At 47.2% G+C, this 24,422-nt stretch overlaps 2 protein-coding genes across 3 annotated transcripts in view; both read left to right on the top strand.

Moving 5' to 3' along the window:
- The window catches only part of MYO5B (myosin VB), an 81,799-nt gene extending 73,594 nt beyond the window's left edge, over positions 1-8,205 (top strand). For both annotated transcript variants that reach the window (XM_082075253.1, XM_082075252.1), the window contains exons 32-39: positions 208-351; positions 841-992; positions 1,215-1,304; positions 1,419-1,569; positions 2,365-2,647; positions 4,204-4,378; positions 5,065-5,145; positions 5,521-8,205. In XM_082075253.1, the coding sequence (XP_081931379.1) occupies positions 208-351; positions 841-992; positions 1,215-1,304; positions 1,419-1,569; positions 2,365-2,647; positions 4,204-4,378; positions 5,065-5,145; positions 5,521-5,673 (1,229 nt within the window). In that variant the 3' untranslated portion in view covers positions 5,674-8,205. The remainder of the gene's footprint in view (positions 1-207; positions 352-840; positions 993-1,214; positions 1,305-1,418; positions 1,570-2,364; positions 2,648-4,203; positions 4,379-5,064; positions 5,146-5,520) is intronic.
- Positions 8,206-8,973: 768 nt separating this feature from the next.
- Positions 8,974-23,832, top strand: ACAA2 (acetyl-CoA acyltransferase 2). The gene is made up of 10 exons (XM_082074832.1): positions 8,974-9,108; positions 12,549-12,715; positions 15,302-15,430; positions 16,627-16,743; positions 17,898-18,045; positions 18,168-18,343; positions 19,154-19,283; positions 21,782-21,852; positions 22,050-22,204; positions 23,199-23,832. Exons 1-10 carry the CDS (start codon positions 9,039-9,041, stop codon positions 23,281-23,283), a joined length of 1,248 nt encoding a protein of 415 aa, XP_081930958.1. The 5' UTR covers positions 8,974-9,038; the 3' UTR covers positions 23,284-23,832.
- Positions 23,833-24,422: the final 590 nt, after the last annotated feature.

Below are 24,422 nucleotides of genomic sequence, written 5' to 3'. Positions count from 1 at the left end.
TTAGAGATCTGCAGAGTTTTCTCTTTAAAACCATCCTATTTTATGAAATCTGGATGGAAGCGCGAGGCTCAACGGTTCTTGATGTTTTAATCAGTTTGAAGCCGATATGATTGGAAATTTAATATCTAATGCTTTGACCTGGTGTCCGCTCGAAGGCCTGTGGAGGATGTGAATCATTTTTGATCACCTTTCACGCTCTTTTCACAGCGTCCCAAGCCACGTTACCGGCCGAGAGGAGGCGGAACGAGCGTAACATGCAAGTTGCCGTCCAGAGGAAGGAGAAAGATTTTCAGGGCATGTTGGAATATTATAAAGAAGACGAGCCGCTTCTCATCCGAAACCTCATAACAGGTGAGGAACTCGCTCTGCTTCTGCGTTTGGCTCCTTTTTCTCTTCCCCAGGAGTTTGTAAACTTGAGAACTCAAGATAATATATAAATATAACAGCAAATTCTCGCAGCTGCCGTTCAGTATCTTGAGGGAAAAAGTGATTTACTGCGTCACGAATGCAGAGTGGGGGGTTTATAACCTGCGGGAGATATTCCCGAAAGCTTCAGGGAGCTTTGCTAAGAGTATTTGCGCGCTGCTTGAGTTTACGCGGTAAAGATCTAGTTGTGCATCCGTAATGGGACAACGTCACCAAGCGCGGGCTCTTGCGCTTTGCCCGGTTGCGGTTGCGCCTTTGGCTCCGTGTCCGCGCTGCAAAGATCCACGTTGCGCAACCAAAATCTCATCGTCCAGAAGACTTTGGGGTTTGCTTGGGTGCATCTCCAGCTCTTGTTTTGCTGCAAGTCGGTGAACTTTAAAAGGATTCTTTTAAAAAACAACCCAAATGTTTTAGATCTCAAGCCTCAGGCCGTTTCTGCGACCGTCCCCTGCCTTCCCGCCTACATCCTCTACATGTGCATCCGCCACGCGGATTATATCAACGACGACCAGAAAGTTCACTCCTTGCTCACCTCCACCATCAACGGCGTCAAGAAAGTGCTGAAGGTGCGTGGCCGTTGCCTTTTGTCTTGGCGGGAGGTGGTTCGAACCGCGTCAAAGTTCGCCTTTCGTAGCCAATTTCCAACCTGATCTTAGCAAAAATGTGCTTACCTTTCTAGATTTAAAAAAATAACCTTTGCGGGGAACAAATAGTTAATATTGCCCGTCTACGGAGAGGGATCTTCTTGATCTCGAGCTCAAAATGATGGTTTAATTTTGCTCCTCCAGAAACACAGCGATGATTTTGAGATGACGTCGTTCTGGCTGGCAAATACGTGTCGCCTCCTGCACTGTTTGAAGCAGTACAGCGGAGACGCGGTAAGAAAATAGGATAATAGCATATCTATAATATTAATAAAAAATATAGTGATTTTACCGGGCGATAAATGGGTGGAATAACAAAACGGGCTGTTTTAATCTCCCGGCGTTCAGGGGTTTATGACGCAGAACACGGCGAAGCAGAACGAGCACTGTCTGAAGAACTTTGACCTGACCGAGTATCGCCAGGTGCTGAGCCACCTCTCCATCCAGATCTACCAGCAGCTCATCAAGGTGGCCCAGGGCGTCCTCCAACCCATGATCGGTACCTTCACGCTTGTTTTTGACTGTTATTATATATCCTGAGGGTTTTTCAGACCTTTGTACAGTGATTTTTTCCCCCAAAGGAAAAGCCTGCAGTTGGTAGAGAGGTAGAACTTATGTTACAAAAACCATCTTTTTTAGGCAGCGACAGCGACCTGAACTTCAGGACAACTTTTTATTTCCCTCTATGATAAAACGTAACAGAGATGAGGGTTTTTTCCCCCTTGTGATGGAAAATTATCTCTGTTTTGTTGGGGCGGTGGTGCTGGTGGGTCCTTAGCAACCGCGTCCCCTCCACACCAGCCTCATGCTTAAGCTATTTATGAGTGAAAATGCACATTATGAGGGAGAAGAGGATTAAAAAGAGGCTTATAAAGACCTTGTTTTGCTAAGCTAATGGAGAGGCTTTGCTGTTTCTTAGTTGATGTATTTTCCTCGAGCTCCCAGCCTGGATTCCACTTGATCTTGGGACTCTTTCCCTTTACTCTCTGAACTTACGCTGGAACCTGGGGTTGTTCCGATTCCATCGCTGCGTGTACCTCCTGCTCCTTGCGCCAAGTTGTCCTGTTCTTTTATCAATCAGGCTGGAAGAATTTGATTCCTTTTAATCTGTTTTTCATTTCTCTCAATCCTTTGAGCCAACGAATCGCCTGAAGCGCAGAATTTCAGGCTCCGTGGTGGGTATAGAGGGAGAATTGATTACAACTCAAAGCAGAGATGTTCCCACTTTCTGTGATTTCTGTGTAGTAACACGTGGATAAAGGCGTTTTTAGCTCATTTTATCCCCGTTTTTCAGTGTCTGCGGTGCTGGAAAACGAAAGCATCCAGGGGCTTTCTGGTGTCAAACCCATGGGCTACAGGAATCGCTCCTCCAGCGTGGAAGACGGCGACAGCTACAGCTTGGACGCGCTAATTCGCCAGCTGAACACGTTCCACGGCGTCATGAGCGACCAGGGGCTGGACCCGGAGATCGTGCAGCAGGTTTTCAAGCAGCTCTTCTACATGATCAACGCGGTCGCCCTGAATAATCTCCTGCTTAGGAAGGACGTTTGCTCGTGGAGCACGGGCATGCAGCTCAGGTAGGATCAGGTTTGGGATCCTTGGCGTGTTCCTCTTGAGCCTGAGAGTGAAACAGGCAAAAGCATTTTTTGCCAAGATGTTTTCCAAGGTGATTGAAGCATCTAAAAGCTTCATTTTAATTTTGAAACTCGGATGCCTCTGAATGCTGTAGAAAAGCACAACTCTCGTGCTTTTCAGCTGCTACGTGGCTCATTTATTTTGAAGACAACACAGAGTATAAATTTTGCTTTGAGTTGCTGAGTATTCAGCTTCGCTCTGGTTGTCTCTTGTCATGAGTATGGCAAACTTGCATCAAAAGATACATATAGAATAATTTTGCTAGGAAGAGAGCCTAAAGATTGAGTCCAACCCTTAACCCAACACTAAACCACGTCACTAAGAACCTCATCTCTGTTTGCTGGTGACACCAAGCTGGGAGGAGTGGCTGACACGGCAGAGGCTGTGCTGCCATCAGAGACCTGGACAGGCTGGAGAGCTGGGCGGGAAAATGGAATGAAATAGAACAAGGGCAAGTGTAGAGTCTTGAATGTGGGCAGGAACAGCCCCAGGTTCCAGTGTAAGTTGGGGAATGAGCTGTTAGAGAGCAGCGTGGGGGAAAGGGACCTGGGGGTCCTGGGGACAGCAGGGTGACCATGAGCCAGCACTGGGCCCTTGTGGCCAGGAAGCCAATGGGACCTGGGGTGGGTTAGAAGGGGGTGGTCAGTAGGTCCGAGAGGTTCTCCTGCCCCTCTGCTCTGCCCTGGGGAGACCACACCTGGAATCTTGTGTCCAGTTGTGGCCCCTCAGTTCCAGCAGGACAGGGAACTGCTGGAGAGAGTCCAGCGCAGCCACCAAGATGCTGAAGGGAGTGGAGCATCTCCCGTGTGAGGAAAGGCTGAGGGAGCTGGGGCTCTGGAGCTGGACAAGAGGACACTGAGGGGGGACTCATTCATGTTTACAGATCTAAAAGGGTGAGTGTCAGGAGGATGGAGCCAGGCTCTTCTGGGTGACAACCAGTGATAGGACAAGGGGTAATGGGTTCAAACTGGAACACAAGAGGTTCCACTTAAATTTGAGAAGAAACTTGTTCCTGGTGAGGGTGGCAGAGCCTGGCCCAGGCTGCCCAGGGGGTTGTGGAGTCTCCTTCTGTGCAGACATTCCAACCCGCCTGGACACCTTCCTGTGGAACCTCATCTGGGTGTTCCTGCTCCATGGGGGGATTGCACTGGATGAGCTTTCCAGGTCCCTTCCAACCCCTGACACTCTGGGATTCTGTGTTTCCAACCCCTCCAGGGATGGTGACTCCAGCACTGCCCTGGGCAGCCTGTTCCAATGCCCCACAGCCCTTTGGGGAAGAAATTGTTGCCAAGATCCAACCTCAACCTCCCCTGGTGCAACTTGAGGCCGTTTCTTTGTGTCCCTGTCTCCTCTCAGTCCCCCTGGTCCCTCAGCCGCTCCCATCGCACTTGTCCTCCATATACCAGCGCTGCAACACACCCTGAGTCTCGCAGAGTATTTTTGAGGTGATCTTCTCTCTTCTCTTGCATCTCACGTCTTATCTTGGCTGCTCGCCCAGGTTTAACATCAGCCAGCTGGAGGAATGGCTGCACGGGAAGAACCTGCAGCAGAGCGGAGCGGCACAGACTTTGGAGCCCTTGATCCAAGCGGCGCAGCTGCTGCAGCTCAAAAAGAAAACGTCGGAAGACGCCGAGGCCATTTGCTCCTTGTGCACGTCGCTCACCACGCAGCAGGTGGGGAGCGGGGTGGAGATTTCCATGTTCAAAGATTAAACCCAGCGCTGAGGGATTCGTGGTATAAGTCAGACACGTGGGATTTTAAACCCAGCTGCTCTTCCCAGGTCTAACCTGGCTAAGCCTGCAGGGTGCCCAGCAAAATTGGGATCTGGGGTTGAGAATGGCCCCTCTAGGCTGGATCTGACCTTAAACTTGGAGATTCTGTTCCAAGAGGATCTAAACTCATGTTCTTTGCCGCTGGATTGCGTGGTCTTAAGTTGATAATGTCGTAAGAGGGAGAAGCCAGAGGTGTGAACTGATCTCTGGTGATTCTTGGGCATCTTTTCTCCATCTTGAACGTGGTGACCAGCGGTTGTGGGGGAGCAGAACTGTTGTAGAGGTGACGTCAGCCGTACCGGTCACTCACGTCACCATGTGCCAGCTGCCTGAAGTCCCTGGTTAAATCCCTTGTTCAATTTAATTCCCAATTTACACATATTGACCCAAAAAGTGATTTGGGCAGGTCTGTAGATGCTTCACGCACCTTCCAGCGGACAAAGGAACATCAGGATGGTTCTTGTGCTACTTCTGCTTCTCAAGAGAGTCAAGGGAAACTTGTTCTGGTCGTATCAAGACAAAATATTAGTGGTGCTTTGAATTCTGGGCTCCTCTGAGTCTCTGTAACGCTGTTTTGTTCTCAACAGATTGTAAAGATACTTAATCTCTACACTCCCGTGAATGAGTTTGAAGAACGTGTGACTGTAGCTTTCATACGAGACATCCAGGTAAATTAGAGGCTTTAAAGTGGGGGGGACAGTAACGAGTTAATACAGATTTCGTTAGCATAACTCAGGCGTTTTGTAATTTTGCGTGTTGTCCGGGATTTCGCGCTCTTGCAACACACAGCTGTAGGGATAACGAGGCTGTTAATTACAAAGTGCAATAAGCAATTAAGTTCCCAGCTCAGCTAATGCAACGTGACTCAGAAGTGAGGCTGCGGGGAGCCGGTGAGAAATTGAATTATTTCTGAGCCACAAGGCAACTCAGGGAGAAATAAAGACATGAAAACCAAACATTTTGTAGCTTCTCAAGCCTTTGAGGATGAGAAATGCAAAGAAAAGCCAACGATTGATGCATTTTTCTTCTTCTGCACCTCGCAGACGCACTTGCAGGAGCGAAACGACCCTCCGCAGCTGCTCTTGGACTTCAAGCACATGTTCCCGGTTTTGTTCCCCTTCAACCCCTCCTCCATAACCATGGACTCCATTCACATCCCCGCTTCGCTCAACTTGGAATTTCTCCAGAAAGTCTGAAGAACATGGAGTTAAGCTCAGCCTTCCTTACCCAGAGACCTCCAGCCAAGGCAGAAAAATCACTAAAAGGAATTTAAGGAGCTGTTTAAACAACAGGTTTAAAAGAACCACCGATCCACAGTAATAAATGGATGTTAAACTGTACAGTAAAAAAAAAAGAGACTGATCTATATGTGATTCTTTTTTCTTTTGGGGGGTAATTTGCAGCTCAGAATAATACTACTTGACATGTAGATTTATTTTTTACTGCTTGATTTTATGTTGCTACAGTTCAGAGCCCCAAAGCCACTAACAAAAAAGAACGATGAGCGGGAGCCGACTCACTTTGATCTTCACAGGTGTCGATGAAGAAATGGCAGTTAAACCCAAAATCTGAGACACTTTTGCTGCCTTGAGGGACGTGTAACTTGTCTAATACTGAGGTGGTTTTGTCTGTATTAATAACGGGCTATTCAGTTCTGCCTCTTGTTGCTACGAACTATCACGATAGCGAGTTAGAAAGTAGATTGCGGAAGGTGCGATACGTATTTATCGAGCTGGGCTTGGATGCCGCGACGTGGAATTTATCGCAAATTTGAGATTTGAAAAATCCGGTTGCTCCCCTATGTACATCCAGCTTGGCCTTAATTCCGTTGTCAAGTGACTCACAAAGGTTTAGTCCTGGTGAAATAATCTTGAGACAAGGGACAACTTTAGGCCTCCTGCTTCTAGGATAGACGAGCATCATCTTAATCTCTGCTCTTGGCTTTTCCTCGGCTTTTAAAAGTCAAAAGCTTTGATGCAGCGGCCGTTGAGGTTCCGAATCGCACGCGTAGATAAGACGTGCAAAACCAACCCGGTTTAATAATTGCTGCTGTTTCTGTTGGGTGGGTTAGTCCCAGCCTTAGCAGTCCATGGCAAAATTGTATTTAGTTCAACAGCCATCTGAAATTTTCATAGTCGTGCAAATACAGGGCTTAGAAAAACGAAGAAGAGAAGCAAATGAAGACATGAAATGCTTTAATCCAAAATTGCAACGTAGTCATTGAAACCATTGAGGAGTCAACACGAACTCTTTGTCTACAACCAATTCCAATCCTGTTCCAATTTCTTTTTTAATCTAACTTATTAATTAAAACAAACCAAACTCCTCAGAGGATTAAAATGGGAAATCGCTTAAAAACACACAAAATCCCGCCACGCTGCAGCCACCTTTTGAGATACAGAGCATTTTGATTTCAACATGGTGTATGTAATCTATGTATATACAAACGGTAAGAGTCCTGTATGTACTATATATGTATATTACGAGCCAAAAAAAGCACATTTTTAAAGAAATGGAGTGCTGTGAAGAAACCTATTGGTGGGTAAATCCCGTGTTTCGAATGGTTTAGCCCCAGCCTAAGGCCAGACTTAAAAGTTATTTTCCTCTCATCATCACCCAATTAATTAGAGACTAAAACTTATTGCTTGTATAGTACCAGCGCTACCTCTAAACCATCATCGTCAAGCATTTGCGTCTACTGGGTATATACAGTAGTGCCTTTCTATACAATAATGATAATTTATGCCCTCTCCCATCACCTCCTCTGCGATAGTTTAATTTATTGGACCTACCTCTTCTGACTTTTTGCAAACGGATGTTTTTGCAATGCTCTGAATTTTATTTTATCCCTTTTTCCCCCCCCAATGCATCACAGTTGAAAATAATTATAATAATAAAGCAGAATTTGGGCTTTTTTGTAAGGTGATTTTGCAGAAGTTTCAAGTATCGTGAAAGTATCTAAAAAGCCTTTGGATGAGTTAGAAAACACGGGTGTGTTTCAGAATTAGAGCACAGTGGCTCATTTGCCTGATATTTCAACTTAAACCACTCAAATCACACCAAAAATATGAATAAGATACGAACTCCCCCTCGTGTCATTTGCAGAACCAAGTGGAAAAGACGCACTTGAAACAACAGGTTGTTTTGGTCCAGTTTGCAACAATAAATGAGCAAAGTGCGTATTTCAGAGCGTATTAAGCTGATAAATCAGCATTTCGTCCTTGCATATAAATACGATAACCTAATGAAAACAAAGTGCATGAAGCTTTTTCCTCCAACTTTATTGTTTCACGTTTATTACGGTTATAAATTGATTTTCCTGAAAGAAGTTCGAACAATATAGATCCTAAAACAATCCAGAGTGCATAGTCCCCAATGAATATATAATTTCCTTTAAAATATAAAAGCCAGTGGACAAAGGCTTTAGAATTATGTTGAAATAAGAAAAATGTGCTATTATAGCGCAATGTCTGTTTGTTTGTTTAGGGATTTTCGGGGTGGATGTGGAGCTTAATTACCTTAAAAAGCAGAAGGTAAAGCTGCTCTTAATGAAGTTAAATGATATACAGGAGATACTGTAGATGAAATACTGCTTATAAAATATCTTTCCATTTGGAACAAATCTGTAAACTACACTTCTGTTTATAGGAAAACGCTTGTAATAGTCACTGTAATATTCAGCTGTGGATACAAAAAATGTGAAATAAACACTTTTGAAGAAATCGTGACTTTTGGTCAAAAATGGAAGCGTGAAAAATACACTTTGATATCCTACAGGTGGGTAACATTTCTATTTAAAAATTACAAAGCACTTTACAAACACAAATGAACGGTCTCAAAGCTTTTACTTAAGGCTTTAAAAGGCGTAGGAGTTATCACTTAATGAAGGTGCTGAAATATTGTGAGCTAATTAGAAACTAATTAAGGGTGGGATCTTATGAACTCTTGTTAATGAATGAGGGGGATGTAGTGCCAGGTAAATCAATGGCAGAGAGGGGAAAAAAATAGCATAAAATCTGCTTTTTTTAAAGACAAAGTTGCCTGTTGCTGTGTGAATAGATTCATTAAACCATTGCAATTATATAGGGAATGCTGCTGAAAGATTATTTTGACTCAAACATTGGATTGTTTGCAGGAAAACAATACAAAATTGATGAAACTTAAACTGAATGAAGACGTGACAACTTTTCTTCGTATGCAAAGTAAAAATACACTCATCCGCCAGACAGTCTCAGTGAATCCACTAAAGGTTTTACACACCCAAATACACCTCAACATGTATTTTTTTCAAAAACACCTTTGAAAAGGCTGTTTTTTTGTGGATTCTCCCGAGGAAAGTCCAACTTTGAACAGGATGAAGGTTGGAAACAGGGCGAAGCGCCTCAGGGCGCCAAACCGCCATTAAAGCCGCTCACAGGGACGCGCCCTCAGGGTCTGAGGTAACTTTTCCCGGTACAACCTTCCTCACCGCATCCGCGGCATTCAGCTGCGGATGGGGGGGGAGAAATATATTAAAAATATCTTTTAAAATGCTGGTTTCACTCCGCCCCCAGCGTGACGAATGTGCGGCGGGTCAGGCGCAGGCGCGGCGGGAGCGGAGAGAAGCGGGGCGGCCATGGCGCTTCTGAGGGGTGAGGTTTCCTCAGCCCCGGCGGGTTCCTTGCGGTTCCCCGGCGGTTCCCCGGTACCGGGGGGGGGTTGTGGGGCTCCCCAGCGAGGGTGGCGTGGCCGCCGGGCACTGAGGGGACAGCGGGACCCGGGCTGGTCGTGTCATGGCGGGCGGGTCTGAGGGAAAGGTGACCGGCGGTGCTTGACTTGCTGCAGCGCTTAAGCCACTTGTGGTAGAAATAAACCCAGATTTTATCTACCTAGCTTTAATATATACGCATATATGTGTCAAATAACTGTCCCTATTTGCGTGCAGTGACTAGAAGTGACACTTAATAACTTTATTTTATCACATCCACCCCCCCGCCTGTGTCAGCGCCAAGTATTTTGTGGAAAGAAGTGCTTTCTGCTTTACGCAGTTTAAATGTTATGCCTCTTAAAAATGAGGTGAATACACCCCAATATTCTTTAAAAGCAAAACTGGAGTGTAATGAAATTGTGCTTTTTATCTGTTTGACAGGGCTTTGCTGTTTGGCGGGTGGTACCTAAATAATAACGTTTATAATCACGGTTTGAGGTTTCAGGGCTGAGAGCCTGTCTAGTGTAATTTAATTCTGTAATTCTCTTTGGTGTAATTAGTGTAATTCCATATTGCTCCGCTGAACTGATAATAGAGAGCAGCTTTGCCCAAACTTGTTTGGTGGTAGTTTTCTGTGCCCATTTCATAATCTTCTCTCTTGCAATAATGTTTTTCATATGCACTTCTCGCCCGTTAATTTTTGGGGGAGGTTACCAGTTGTTTTTTAGGCTTTTAAAAGAGGATCTGATGAAATATTGTCATACCAAGAAATGCTGGAGGATTAAGGAATGTTATAACAGCCACTTTGGCAGCGGGTGATTAACAAAACCTGATTAAAAGAAGCCTTGAACTCAGTGTTTGGTGAGGATTCAGAGTGACCTTTGCTTTCTAGCCCTAAAAGTTTCCTTATTCCAGTGTATTCCGCTTTCATCCGATGTTTTATCACCTTGGAAAATTGCAGAGGCTTTGGAAGTCTTGCCATGGTAATGTAGAATGGTACTAATTAATGGGGATTTAGAGCTACTGAAGACCATGGGGTCCTTTATTTGGAGGTGTCTCTCCAATCAAGCAAAAATAGGAAGGCTCTGCAGTAATAATATTTTTAAAAGTCCTTATGGGAAAGGCTCGGTGCTCATTTATAACTCCACACAGGTTGTGCTGCTTTTTCCCTTAGAGATTTAGTGAGCGACCAGGGTGAGAGAGAGAGATGTTATTGTGAAAGCTGAAGGGCAAAGTTCCATCCTTGCGCTATTCAGCAAATAATGTGAATAAGCGACACCGTGGCCAAAAGGGAGGAGAACAAGTTGTTTTAGTTTGCGCCGCAGCAAAGCTTTGTGACCAGCTACGGGTCTTTTGCTTTACGTTGTTAATATTTGATGAAGTCTCAAAGGGACCATTCGATAATTGTGTTGGATTAAAGTGAATTATTTGCTGGCATCTCTTAAATAAAGAGTGAAAAACAATGATGGATATAACATATAAAAGGGACCGGTTCCGAGCAGTTGTTCCCAACCTGGGTACAAGACCTTCCTCACATCACCAGCTTTGCTACTTTTCACACCTCTGACTATATAGAAACCTCTTGACATCCATATTTGTAGTGATTGTGGTGCTCCCTTTGCACTTAAAAACCTGAAAAGTGGCCTTTTAGGTGTATAAATTAGCAGCTGTTTGTTCTTTTGAGGAAATAAATTCTGCCTTTTCATAGTTTTGGAATATTTACTGTGTCAGTGCTACGTTTTAAGGGATCAGCAGCAGCCTGCTTAGCACGTTTTTAGGGTGTTACTTTGTTTTGCTCTTTTCGTGGCTTCAAAACCCATGTTTTTTGCATTCATTCCTATCTTTTAGCTGCAATTCTTGCTTAAATTATCCCCCAGATAATAAGTGTATTAATTGCCTGCTCCAGGTTTTAACATTGTATTCAGGTTGTGAGTGTGACCTTGACCAGTTTGAAAAGTTCTTTTGTATAAATCGCGCAGCCTGGGATCCGGATACAGGAGAAAAAGAAGAGAACCCTCAACCTGAAAATAAACCCAACAAAATAATCTGGATTCCAGACCTGAAAACAGCATTCACAAGCTGCTTAACGCACAGGCGTTTTCATTCGCCTGCATTCCTGTGTCTGTATTTCTCCTCCTAGTGTTACTTAATATAACCGGGGATGTTTCGTGGCTCTGTTGTTCAACTGGGGGAAAGGTCACAAATGGGCGCACGTGGGAGCAGCGACGCTGTGCCAAGATATTCAGTTTAGTTCAAAGGCGGCTTTTCCAGAGTTGAAATTCTGCTTCTGGCCAATGCGTTTGTCCGCAAATCTGTATCTGGGTGTGGTGTTTTTTTTCAAATCGCTTTCTGGAATCTTCCTAGTCTTGCTTTCTGACCATTGATTCTGCATACCTTACAATCATAGAATCATTTTGGTTGGAAGAGACCCTCAAGATCATCAAGTCCAACTGTTCACCCACCCCTGGCACTGACCGATGTCACTAAGAACCTCATCGGTGTGTATTTCCAACCCCTCCAGGGATGGTGACTCCAGCACTGCCCTGGGCAGCCTGTTCCAATGCCCCACAGCCCTTTGGGGAAGAAATTGTTCCCCAGATCCAACCTCAACCTCCCCTGGTGCAACTTGAGGCCGTTTCTTTGTGTCCCTGTGTCCCCTCAGCTCCTGTTCTCCAGCTGAACCCCCCAGGTCCCTCAGCCGCTCCCATCACACTTGTGCTCCAGCCCCTTCCCCAGCTCCGTTCCCTTCTCTCCACTCGCTCCAGCACCTCAAGGACATTCTTGTGAGGTGATCCCATCACCCCTCTGGCCGCCATTTTGAGCCCTGAGGTGATTCTGGTGCCCCGGGTGCCGCCATTTTGAGCCCCGAGGTGATTCTGGTGCCACCATTTTGAGCCCTGAGGTGATTCTGGTGCCACCATTTTGAGCTCTGAGGTGATTCTGGTGCCCCCAGGGCCGCCATTTTGAGCCCTGAGGTGATTCTGGTGCCGCCATTTTGAGCCCTGAGGTGATTCTGGTGCCGCCATTTTGTGCCCTGAGGTGATTCTGGTGCCCCTGGTGCCGCCATTTTGAGCCCCGAGGTGATTCTGGTGCCACCATTTTGAGCCCTGAGGTGATTCTGGTGCCACCATTTTGAGCCCTGAGGTGATTCTGGTGCCCCTGGTGCCGCCATTTTGTGCCCTGAGGTGATTCTGGTGCCCCTGGTGCCGCCATTTTGAGCCCCGAGGTGATTCTGGTGCCCCTGGTGCCCATTTAGAGCCCTGATCTTGAACTGTGTGGCTTCACATTTCTTTGCTTTACAACCTGCTTCTGAATTTAGGATGTTACCCGCTTAGGATGGTGATTCGCCGTTGGTTATCTGGCTAATTCTCGCTCCTCCCGCAGGCGTGTTCATCGTCGCGGCGAAGCGAACGCCGTTCGGGGCCTACGGAGGTTTGCTGAAGGATTTCAGCGCCACCGACCTGACGGAAATCGCCGCTCGGGCCGCGCTGGCCGCCGGCAAAGTCTCTCCCGAGATCATCGACAGCGTCATCGTCGGCAACGTCATACAGGTTGGTAGCGTGGGAAATTCGCTGGTCAGCAGCGCTTTTATTCATCCTCTGGTCCTATACATAGTTACATATGGTTTGCAGCCAAGAAGAAGCCAAAGGGGTGGAAATTAAATGTGTAAGTAGCGTTTATAGTGTTATGTTTCCTGTTTAAGGGACTAACCCTGCATGATTTGTGATATTATTGGGAGCAATCATATTTTTTCCAAAGAGCTTGTTATGTACAGAGCACCAGCATTGCAAAACTGCCTTTACCCACATATTAGGGTTAGGTTTAGGATATTACGATTAGGGTATTGTTTTAAGCAAGACAGCAAAGAGCATTTCTGGTTTGGTTTTGCTTTGTATTCTGAATTTACTTTGCGTTGTATTCTGCCTCACCTCTGTCCCTGGGAAAGTGATGGAACAGCTTGTCCTTGGTGCCATCTCAAGGCATATCAAGGATAAGAGGGTTATTAGGGGCAGTCAGCATGGCTGCACCAAGGGGAAGTCGTGCTTGACCGACCTCATAGCCTTTTAGGAGAATGTACCAAGGTGGATGGATGATGGCAGAGCGGTGGATGTGCTCTACCTTGACTTCAGCAAAGCCTTTGCCACAGTGTCCCACAGCATCCTCACAGCTGAACTGAGGGAGTGTGGTCTGGACAATAGAGTAGTGAGGTGGGTTGCAAACTGGCTTAAGGAGAGAAGCCAGAGAGTGGTAGTCAATGGTGCGGAGTCTAGTTGGAGGCCAGTATCTAGTGCAGTGCCTCAGGGGGCAGTGCTGAGGCCAATATTATTCAATATATTCATTAACGATTTAGACGAGGGAATAGAGTGACTGTCAGCGAGTTTGCTGATGACACCAAGCTGGGAGGAGTGGCTGACACGCCAGAGGCTGTGCTGCCATCAGAGACCTGGACAGGCTGGAGAGCTGGGCGGGGAATAACCTGATGAAATTTAACAAGGGCAAGTGTAGAGTCTTGAATCTGGGCAGGAACAACCCCAGGTTCCAGTAGAGGTTGGGAAAGTACATATTAGAGAGCAGTGTAGGGGAAAGGGACCTGGGGGTCCTGGGGCCAGCAGGGTGACCATGAGCCAGCACTGGGCCCTTGTGGCCAGGAAGCCAATGGTACCTGGGGTGTATTACAAGGGGGGTGGTCAGTAGATCGAGAGAGGTTCTCCTTCCCCTCTACTCCACCCTGGTGAGACCCCATCTAGAATATTGTGTCCAGTTGTGGCCCCTCAGTTCCAGCAGGACAGGGAACTGCTGGAGAGAGTCCAGCGCAGGGCAACAAAGATGATTAAGGGAGTGGAGCATCTCCCTTATGAAGAAAGGCTGAGGGAGCTGGGGCTCTTTAGTTTGGAGAAGAGGAGACTGAGCGGTGACCTTATTAATGTTTATAAATATATAAAGGGTGAGTGCCATGAGGATGGAGCCAGGCTCTTCTCAGTGGCAAACAATGATAGGACAAGGGGTAATGGGTTCAAACTGGAACACAAGAGGTTCCACTTAAATTTGAGAAGAAACTTCTTCTCAGTGAGGGTGGCAGAGCCTGGCCCAGGCTGCCCAGGGGGGTTGTGGAGTCTCCTTCTGTGCAGACATTCCAACCCGCCTGGACACCTTCCTGTGTAACCTCATCTGGGTGTTCCTGCTCCATGGGGGGATTGCACTGGATGGGCTTTTGAGGTCCCTTCCAATCCCAAACATACTGTGGTCCACAGTGTGCATGCACATGGCATCACCAAAAACAATGCCGGAGCTGCCCCTGAGTCCGGGAAGAGTCCACACTTGCCTGAACGTGGTGTGGGAGTATTTAAAGGGATACACGTACTCGTATTGAGTACGGAAAGTGTACACTCGCAATCCTGCAAGGGTCAATTTATAACACACTCGCAATCCTGTGAGGAGAGATACACGTGCAGATGTGCACGGAGTACTACACGTGCTTATGTGGAAGCACGGGAGGAAAATACACTCGCGATGCTGCGAGGAAATAACTTATACACGTGCTCGTATTGAGCATGGAAAGTATAAATACGCATGCAAATGTGCACGGGAAGTAGATACAATCATGTTGAAATTACATTTGGTTTATTTTTGCGTTGTACTTCCCCATCCGATAGGTTTTCTCTTTTTAGTCCTGGATTCCTTCTAAGTATTATATGTTTAAGTTTAAATGTATCACCATTAACTCTCTTTCAGCAGAAGTAGCTTGATTATTTTTTTGCATTGGCAAGTAGCATTATACACAGAACTTTGCCTTTATAACTCATATTATCTTAGGGTATGATCCCCAAGAACATGTTTTCTCTGTTTGGAAAAGACCCTTTACAGTGCTGTTATCATTTTTTATTCCGTACCTGTGCTCACCACATAAGAAAAAGGGAAAACATAAGACTCTTTAAGTTTGTGATTTCCGTCTTAACATCTTTAGTCCCTTTCAGATCATATAGGATGGTGTGTTTTTGAAGTGCTTCTTCTCACAAGTAGTATTTTTGTTGAACATCCACCATATCGCAGTGATGCAATTACACCACGCTGCCTTTTCACCCCGAGTATTAAAGAAATCAGAGCATAATGAACCCTTTTATTTGTTCTGCCAACAGAGCGCCGCCGACGGGATTTATATCGCGAGACACGCTGGGTTACGGGTGGGAGTTCCCGTCCCGGTTCCAGCCCTCACCGTCAACAGACTTTGTGGCTCTGGTTTCCAATCCATTGCCAATGGATGTCAGGTATAAAGCTCTTATTTTTTAATCTGTGTTATTTATATATTATTCAATATATTCATCAATGATTTGGCCGAGGGAATAGAGTGACTGTCAGCAAGTTTGCTGGTGACACCAAGCTGGGAGGAGTGGCTGACACGGCAGAGGCTGTGCTGCCATCAGAGACCTGGACAGGCTGGAGAGCTGGGCGGGAAAATGGAATGAAATAGAACAAGGGCAAGTGTAGAGTCTTGAATGTGGGCAGGAACAGCCCCAGGTTCCAGTGTAAGTTGGGGAATGAGCTGTTAGAGAGCAGCGTAGGGGAAAGGGAGCTGGGGGTCCTGGGGCCAGCAGGGTGACCATGAGCCAGCACTGGGCCCTTGTGGCCAGGAAGCCAATGGGACCTGGGGTGGGTTAGAAGGGGGTGGTCAGTAGGTCCGAGAGGTTCTCCTGCCCCTCTGCTCTGCCCTGGGGAGACCACACCTGGAATCTTGTGTCCAGTGGTGGCCCCTCAGTTCCAGCAGGACAGGGAACTGCTGGAGAGAGTCCAGCGCAGCCACCAAGATGCTGCAGGGAGTGGAGCATCTCCCGTGGGAGGAAAGGCTGAGGGAGCTGGGGCTCTGGAGCTGGACAAGAGGACACTGAGGGGTGACTCATTCATGTTTATATAAAGGGTGAGTGTCAGGAGGATGGAGCCAGGCTCTTCTCGGTAACAGCCAATGGTAGGACAAGGGGCAATGGGTGCAAACTGGAACACAAGAGGTTCCACTTAAAATTGAGAAGAAACTTGTTTGGGGTGAGGGTGGCAGAGCCTGGCCCAGGCTGCCCAGGGGGGTTGTGGAGTCTCCTTCTGTGCAGACATTCCAACCCGCCTGGACACCTTCCTGTGGAACCTCATCTGGGTGTTCCTGCTCCATGGGGGGATTGCACTGGATGAGCTTTCCAGGGCCCTTCAACCCCTGACATTCTGTGTTTATAACCTTTATCAGAGTGTTAAGATCAGAGAAATATGTAGAAACATGTTCTTCATGTTTGGGATGCGGCTTAACGTCGATTTTTTAGCTACCACTGGTAGCGATTTCCTATTGTCCTGCATGGTTTTGTGAAGAAGTTCACCCTCCACAGTGACATATTTTGTGGTCCGTCTTTTCCTAAAACAGTTTTTACGGTCTGACCAAACCAGCAAATTAAATCCTAAATCAAGTTGTTTTTTCTCTTAACAGGAAATTTGCCTTAACGACTCTGAAGTTGTTCTGTGTGGCGGAGCTGAAAATATGAGCCAGGCTCCATATGCAGTTCGAAACATTCGGTTTGGAACCAGATTAGGAGCAGAACTCAAGGTCTGGTATTTTCTTTTGCTTTTAAAGGTAGTGAGGGTAGCAGTGGGTAAATAAACCGTGCTTTGGCCACAACAACCCCCTGCAGCGCTCCAGGCTGGGCACAGAGTGGCTGGAGAGCAGCCAGGCAGAAAGGGACCTGGGGGGACTCATGGACAGGAAGCTCAACAGGAGCCACCAGTGTGCCCAGGTGGCCAAGAAGGCCAATGGGATCCTGTCCTGGATCCAAACCAGCGTGGGCAGCAGGACAAGGGCAGTGATCCTTCCCCTGTGCTCTGCATTGGGGAGGCCACCCCTGGAGTATTGTGTTCAGTGCTGGGCCCCTCAGCTCAGGAAAGAGATTGAAGTGCTGGAGCGGGGCCAGAGAAGAGCAACAAGACTGGGGAAGGGACTGGAACACAAGCCCTATGGGGAGAGGCTGAGGGAGCTGGGCTTGTTTAGTCTGGAGAAGAGGAGGCTTAGAGCTGAGCTCAGCACTCTCTAGAACTACCTGAAGGGCAGTTCTAGCCAGGTGGGGCTTGGTCTCTTCTCCCAGGCAGTCAGCAATAGGACAACGGGGCTTAAACTTAAATTGAGGCTGGAGATGAGAAAGCAATTCTGTGCAGAGAGAGTGGTCAGGCATTGGAATGGCTGCCCAGGGAGGTGCTGGACTCACCGGCCCTGGAGGTTTTTAAACTGAGATTGGCCATGGCACTTAGTGCCATGATCTAGTAACAGACTAGAGTTGGACCAAGGGTTGGACTTGATGATCTCTGAGGTCTTTTCCAACCCAGTCGATTCTGTGATTCTTTGTAACATCAAAATGCTAAATTAGGATATTTCGGTGTTTTTTCTACACTGTTTTTCTATTACAACAGAAAGGCAGATGTGTTTTCTCGTAGGTCTCTAATAAATAGTTTATGGAGGAGTGAAATACGCTGATATGCGAAGAATCGTTGGTTTTTCCAAGCCTCTCGGGGTTGTGAGTGGGAAGAATCACTCTAGAGCACAATGTAGATTAATTAAAATAATGCACAACAGTTGTTTTAATCTAAATAAAATATCTGTAGGTAACCTGAGTTAATTCTGCAAAGCGCCGCTAGTTTCCAAGAAGGCGCTGGTTAACGAGAAACTGCTAATAACAATTAATTTTCGTATTCTATCTAATTCTCACGCAGCTGGAAGACACGTTGTGGGCCGGCCTAACAGATACGCACGTTAAACTCCCTATGGCGCTTACGGCTGAAAATCTGGCCGCAAAATACAACATCACGCGGGAGGACTGTGACCGATACGCGCTCAAAACCCAACAGAGGTGTAAAGCTGGTTAGTCCGTTTAAGAATGGAAGCGTTTCTGATATAACTTCAAATCTAGTCTGTTTTTAGCATTGATTGGAATGATTCTGTGTAGCTCGTGCATCTTGGTGTAACCCTTTTTGTGCTCGCAGCTCAGGACGCCGGTTACTTTAAGGCTGAGATGGCACCGATTGAAGTGAAAACGAGAAAGGGGAAAGAAACGATGGAAAAGGATGAGCACCCCAAACCCCAGACCACCCCAGAACAGCTGGCAAAGCTCCCCTGTGTGTTTAAAAAGGACGGGACGGTCACTGCCGGGAACGCTTCGGTGAGTACGTCAAGGCCTCGGCTCCTGAAAGCGTCGATATGAACCATTGTCGCCGCGTTGATGTCTCGCTGAGCCACCTTTGCCTCTTGATGAATATTATTTCTGATTTTGGAATTAAATGGCCGCGATTAACCCTCCCGGCCTCTAAATGGCGGGGGATCCTTCAGTCCGCTCCTATAATTCGGTTCTGTGCGTTGCCGCCGGGCTTTTAGTGAGTCATTAACGCTTCCTCATCAGCCTCTAATGATGCACTTGCTGCCTGTGTAGAATTAGCCGTTCTGCTTTCTTTTGGGGGCAATGATTACTGAATATTTGCTTTACAAATTAGCAGGCGCAAGGCTGCTGCTCATCTTTTACCACCGTTAGTATCCTCTGTGTCCAAACCACGCTTTGCTCTTACCCAGAGTGCTTAGCATCACTGTTCCTCTTACAGTCATTACCTTAATTAATTGATTAATGTTCTTTGGGCCAGAAGGACCGCTGTAATTGTATAATTCCTTTCCAAAATAGGACTTGGTGTCTGTATTAATATTATACACCATCAATAGTGTTCTTGCCAGTCTACAGAACGATGTTTCCAGTGTAAGGGAGGCTTCAAGTGGCAAAAATGCTTCTAAACCATTGAAATTAATTAGACACCTACATTTATCTTCCACAGAATAGTGGAAGACCGTGGTTTTGAATAAACGCTACTAATTGTCTGTTAAATATTAATATCCTGGACTCAAGCTTTTGTGAGAGGGATATTGAGTTTGAAGTGTGTCAGGGTTTATATTCTCCACTTAAGATGCTTTTCTCTCTCATTCCAAGGGGGTGTGCGATGGAGCTGGTGCTGTCATCATTGCCAGTGAATCGGCCCTGAAAAAGCACAGTCTTACTCCTCTGGCACGAGTAGTCGCGTATCATGCGTCTGGCTGCGACCCTTCCATCATGGGCATCGGTGAGTTACGGTAAAACACAGAACCAGAGAATGGCAGGGGTTGAAGGGCCCTGGAAAGCTCATCCAGTGCAATCCCCCCATGGAGCAGGAACACCCAGATGAGGTTCCACAGGAAGGTGTCCAGGCGGGTTGGAATGTCTGCACAGAAGGAGACTCCACAACCCCCCTGGGCAGCCTGGGCCAGGCTCTGCCACCCTCACCAGGAACAAGTTTCTTCTCAAATTTAAGTGGAACCTCCTGTGTTCCAGTTTGTACCCATTACCCCTTGTCCTACCATTGGTTGTCACCGAGAAGAGCCTGGCTCCATCCTCCTGACACTCCCCCTTTATATATCTGTAACCATGACTGAGTCCCCCCTCAGTGTCCTCTTGTCCAGCTCCAGAGCCCCAGCTCCCTCAGCCTTTCCTCACACGGGAGATGCTCCACTCCCTTCAGCATCTTGGTGGCTGCGCTGGACTCTCTCCAGCAGTTCCCTGTCCTGCTGGAACTGAGGGGCCACAACTGGACACAAGATTCCAGGTGTGGTCTCCCCAGGGCAGAGCAGAGGGGCAGGAGAACCTCTCGGACCTACTGACCACCCCCTTCTAACCCACCCCAGGTCCCATTGGCTTCCTGGCCACAAGGGCCCAGTGCTGGCTCATGGTCACCCTGCTGTCCCCAGGACCCCCAGGTCCCTTTCCCCTACGCTGCTCTCTAACAGCTCATTCCCCAACTTACACTGGAACCTGGGGCTGTTCCTGCCCACATTCAAGACTCTACACTTGCCCTTGTTCTATTTCATTCCATTTTCCCGCCCAGCTCTCCAGCCTGTCCAGGTCTCTGATGGCAGCACAGCCTCTGGCGTGTCAGCCACTCCTCCCAGCTTGGTGTCACCAGCAAACTTGCTGATAGTCACTCTATTCACTCATCCAAATCGCTAATGAATATATTGAACAATATAGACCCCAGCACTGCCCCTGAGGCCCTGCACTGGATACAGGATCAACTGGACTCTGCCCATTGACCACGACTCTCTGGCTTCTTCCCTTCAGCCAGCTCACACTCCACCTCACTCCCCGCTCATCCAGCCCGCACTCCCTCAGTTCAGCTGGGAGGATGCTGTGGGACACTGTGTCAAATGCCTCACTCAAGTCAAGGTAGACCACGTCCACTGCTCTGCCATCATCCATCCACCTTGTTATGTCTTCCTAAAAGTCAATGAGGTTGGTCAAGCACGACTTCGCCTTGGTGCAGCCATGTTGACTGCCCCTAATGACCCTCTTGGCCCTGATATGCCTTGAGATGGCACCAAGGATAAGTCGTTCTATCAGTTTCCCAGGGATTGAGAGGCATCTTAGATTTTATTCTTTTGATAGCACAGCATCAAGCAGCATTTAGATGTCCCAAAGGAAGGAGAGAGAGGCTGCAGTGTGCTGGGTCTGATAGCTCTGAAGGCTTTTGTGTATTTACTACAGAGTGTTACTCACAAGGGCTGATTTACTCCTCGCTTTGGCTGAAGGGCTACATGTGGTACCTATAACTTTAGCTCTTTTAGTCCCCCACCTTTTTCCTTTTTCCCTCTGTTAGTAATTCAAGAAAACAGACGCTCTCAATTTTTTTAAACCCACTTTTCTCCTGAAAATCACTTTAATTTCTATAAGCTTTAATTCCCATAATTAAATGTGTAGCTCTGATTTGTCTTCCTCGCTGCTTGTTGAAGGAGTTTTGGCTCCATGTACCCCTTTGAGTTGCTCAAGCTAAGATTGAATTCCAGGCTACACATCTATTCAGGTATTATTTTGGCAAACCAGTTACTCTTCTTTTTTCACCAGTCCCGTATTTTATGCTTCCTAATCAAGTAGAATTTAATGCAGACAAACCCTCCAATCCAGACACCTTGGGATTGATCCCTTCTGACTGAGCAACTGCCTTTTCACACACATAGATAGTCCTGCTTCACAAAGTCTGGTAAAATACCATCGTGCCATAGGATTGTTAATGTTTTAGGGGTGTTTTTTTTGTCTCATGATGAGCTGTCATCTCAATATCTTTGTCCTTTCAAATTTCAAATGAATTAGCCCTTTCGAATTATCTTGGAGTGTCTCCTTAGGTAGCTGTGCTTTGAGATTAATCACCGCTAGTGGATTATACACGGTTATAAATGGCAACTTTCTTCCAGAGAACAGTTTTATATCCAAACTCTGTAATATTCTCAAAAGAAAAAATCTTATTGGCTTTAGTTGGCTGGGACTTGTGTCCAAAGGAACGTTTTCTTGTTAGTTTTATTGACTAGAAGATTTTCCGTTCAATTATATTAACACCGCCAAACCAACAATAACTGTAACTAAACACGTGTCTGGCAAGCTCCAGAACAGCCTTTTTATTTCTTGGATTCATTGCCTGCACAGAGACTCATGGAATGGAATCTGATGAGGCTTTACGAAGCTATTCCTACGTATTTATAAGCTTTTATTATTATTTTATTTTAATCTAACTAACTGCACGCAATTTCCCAACAGGCCCTGTACCTGCAATCACCGAGGTTCTGAAGAAAGCAGGATTGACCCTGAAGGACATGGATTTGGTAGAGGTAAGGAATTTAAACATGAACGTGAGGTTACTCCTCATGGCTTGGCCTGACAACCTGTGCGTTGTCTGCGTCCGCTTTTACCAACACCATTTTTCATATTGACCTGGAGAAGAAACACGTCGCATTTCATCCCATGCGTGCAGACGCCACTGAAAGCTTGTGCGGAAAATCAGAGGTGAATGGTTTTATCGTTTCAGGTGAACGAGGCGTTCGCACCTCAGTATTTAGCTGTCGAAAAAGTTTTGGGCCTCGACCCTGAAAAAACCAACGTCAACGGCGGCGCCATCGCCATAGGTCACCCTTTGGGCGCGTCGGGATCGCGGATCACGGCTCATCTGGTTCATGAATTAAGGTACTTTGAGTCTGCTTTCAGAAATTCTGTCTCCTTTGGCTTTCTTGATGGTAAAAAAGCCAGACCTTGTTTTCTACAGAAATATTCCAACGTCAGTTGAGGCTGGATGATGTTTTTCCAGAAAAAGAACAACATGCAGAATCACAGGATGTCAGGGGTTGGAAGGGCCCTGGAAAGCTCATCCAGTGCAATCCCCCCATGGAGCAGGAACACCCAGATGAGGTTCCACAGGAAGGTGTCCAGGCGGGTTGGAATGTCTGCACAGAAGGAGACTCCACAACCCCCCTGGGCAGCCTGGGCCAGGCTCTGCCACCCTCACCAGGAACAAGTTTCTTCTCAAATTTAAGTGGAACCTCCTGTGTTCCAGTTTGTACCCATTACCCCTTGTCCTATCACTGGTTGTCACCGAGAAGAGCCTGGCTCCATCCTCCTGACACTCCCCCTTTAGATATCTGTAAACATGAATGAGGTCACCCCTCAGTGTCCTCTTGTCCAGCTCAGAGCCCCAGCTCCCTCAGCCTTTCCTCACACGGGAGATGCTCCACTCCCTGCAGCATCTTGGTGGCTGCGCTGGACTCTCTCCAGCAGTTCCCTGTCCTGCTGGAACTGAGGGGCCACAACTGGACACAAGATCCCAGGTGTGGTCTCCCCAGGGCAGAGCAGAGGGGCAGGAGAACCTCTCGGACCTACTGACCACCCCCTTCTAACCCACCCCAGGTCCCATTGGCTTCCTGGCCACAAGGGCCCAGTGCTGGCTCATGGTCACCCTGCTGTCCCCAGGACCCCCAGGTCCCTTTCCCCTACGCTGCTCTCTAACAGCTCATTCCCCAACTGATACTGGAACCTGGGGTTGTTCCTACCCAGATGCAAGACACATTCTAAAACATATTTAATAGTACTTAGTTGCTAGCTAGTTTCCTTTCATAAAATCCGAATGACATCTGCTGTGGTTTCCTAAATATCAGTAATTTTCACTGTTCTTTTTTCCGTACAGGCGTCGTGGTGGGAAATACGCAGTTGGGTCGGCTTGCATTGGCGGCGGACAAGGAATTGCTCTTGTCATCGAGAACACGGCCTGAGAGACGCTGGAAACTGCAGCGTTGCCCGAATCGCTCATTTCCTGAGAAACTGCTGCCTTTTGCGGCGATAAAACATTGCCGCCTTCATTTTGTGCCATTCCTGCAAGGTAAAGGAATAGCCGGGAAGTCTGAATTCCGTACAAAAAGATTAATTAATGTCTTTTGAAGCAAAGGAAGCGTAACGCCGATATAATTTCGCACTGATCAAGGGTTTTGTGAGAGCCTCTTTGCAATCAGGGATAATGTAGGCAAAATTCTTTTCGTTTCCTGAGGAAATTACCTGTCAAACTTTCACCAAACAGCCTTAAAGTAGCAGTTGGTGCAGCTCTAGAAGCAAATATTGTTTCAACTATTTTTCTTTCAGCTGCCACTGCTGTCGGGCACGTGCACCTTTTTATTATCAGGAGATATAAATTTAATTGGAGACCTTCAGTACGTACTGATTGTGGATTGTAACCTGTACCCGCTGTTGGCGAGCGAAAAATGAGCGCAAGCTGAAATTTCCATTGTGCCTCCCAAAAGAACAATAAATATAAGAGAAAAAAAAGGGGTGGGTGTTATTCCTTTGGTTCGCTTGTTATTCCTTTGGTTCGCTTGTTATTCCTTTGGTTCGCTTGTTATTCCTTTGGTTCGCTTGTTATTTATTTTGGTGGTTGGTTGGTTGGTTGGCGTGGTTGGTTGGTTGGTTGGCCGGCGTGGTTGGTTGGTTGGTTGGTTGGCCGGCGTGGTTGGTTGGTTGGTTGGTTGGCCGGCGTGGTTGGTTGGTTGGTTGGTTGGTTGGCCGGCGTGGTTGGTTGGTTGGTTGGTTGGCCGGCGTGGTTGGCCGGCGTGGTTGGTTGGCCGGCGTGGTTGGTTGGCCGGCGTGGTTGGTTGGCCGGCGTGGTTGGTTGGCCGGCGTGGTTGGCCGGCGTGGTTGGTTGGCCGGCGTGGTTGGTTGGTTGGTTGGTTGGCCGGCGTGGTTGGTTGGTTGGTTGGTTGGCCGGCGTGGTTGGTTGGTTGGTTGGTTGGCCGGCGTGGTTGGTTGGTTGGTTGGTTGGCCGGCGTGGTTGGTTGGTTGGCCGGCGTGGTTGGTTGGTTGGCCGGCGTGGTTGGTTGGTTGGCCGGCGTGGTTGGTTGGTTGGCCGGCGTGGTTGGTTGGT

The sequence above is a fragment of the Streptopelia decaocto genome, assembly GCF_964273445.1.
Source record: "Streptopelia decaocto genome assembly, chromosome: Z".
Taxonomy (NCBI): domain Eukaryota; kingdom Metazoa; phylum Chordata; class Aves; order Columbiformes; family Columbidae; genus Streptopelia; species Streptopelia decaocto.
Note: the sequence above shows the minus strand (reverse complement) of the source record. Positions and strands in the feature narration are given on the sequence as shown.

Excerpts from the sequence above, each read along its gene's own strand:
- ACAA2 (XM_082074832.1), top strand. The coding sequence starts at position 9,039 with ATGTGCGGCGGGTCAGGCGCAGGCGCGGCGGGAGCGGAGAGAAGCGGG. Across the intron at positions 18,344-19,153 it reads TCACTGCCGGGAACGCTTCG|GGGGTGTGCGATGGAGCTGG; the intron begins GTGAGTACGTCA and ends TCTCATTCCAAG. Across the intron at positions 19,284-21,781 it reads CCCTTCCATCATGGGCATCG|GCCCTGTACCTGCAATCACC; the intron begins GTGAGTTACGGT and ends ATTTCCCAACAG.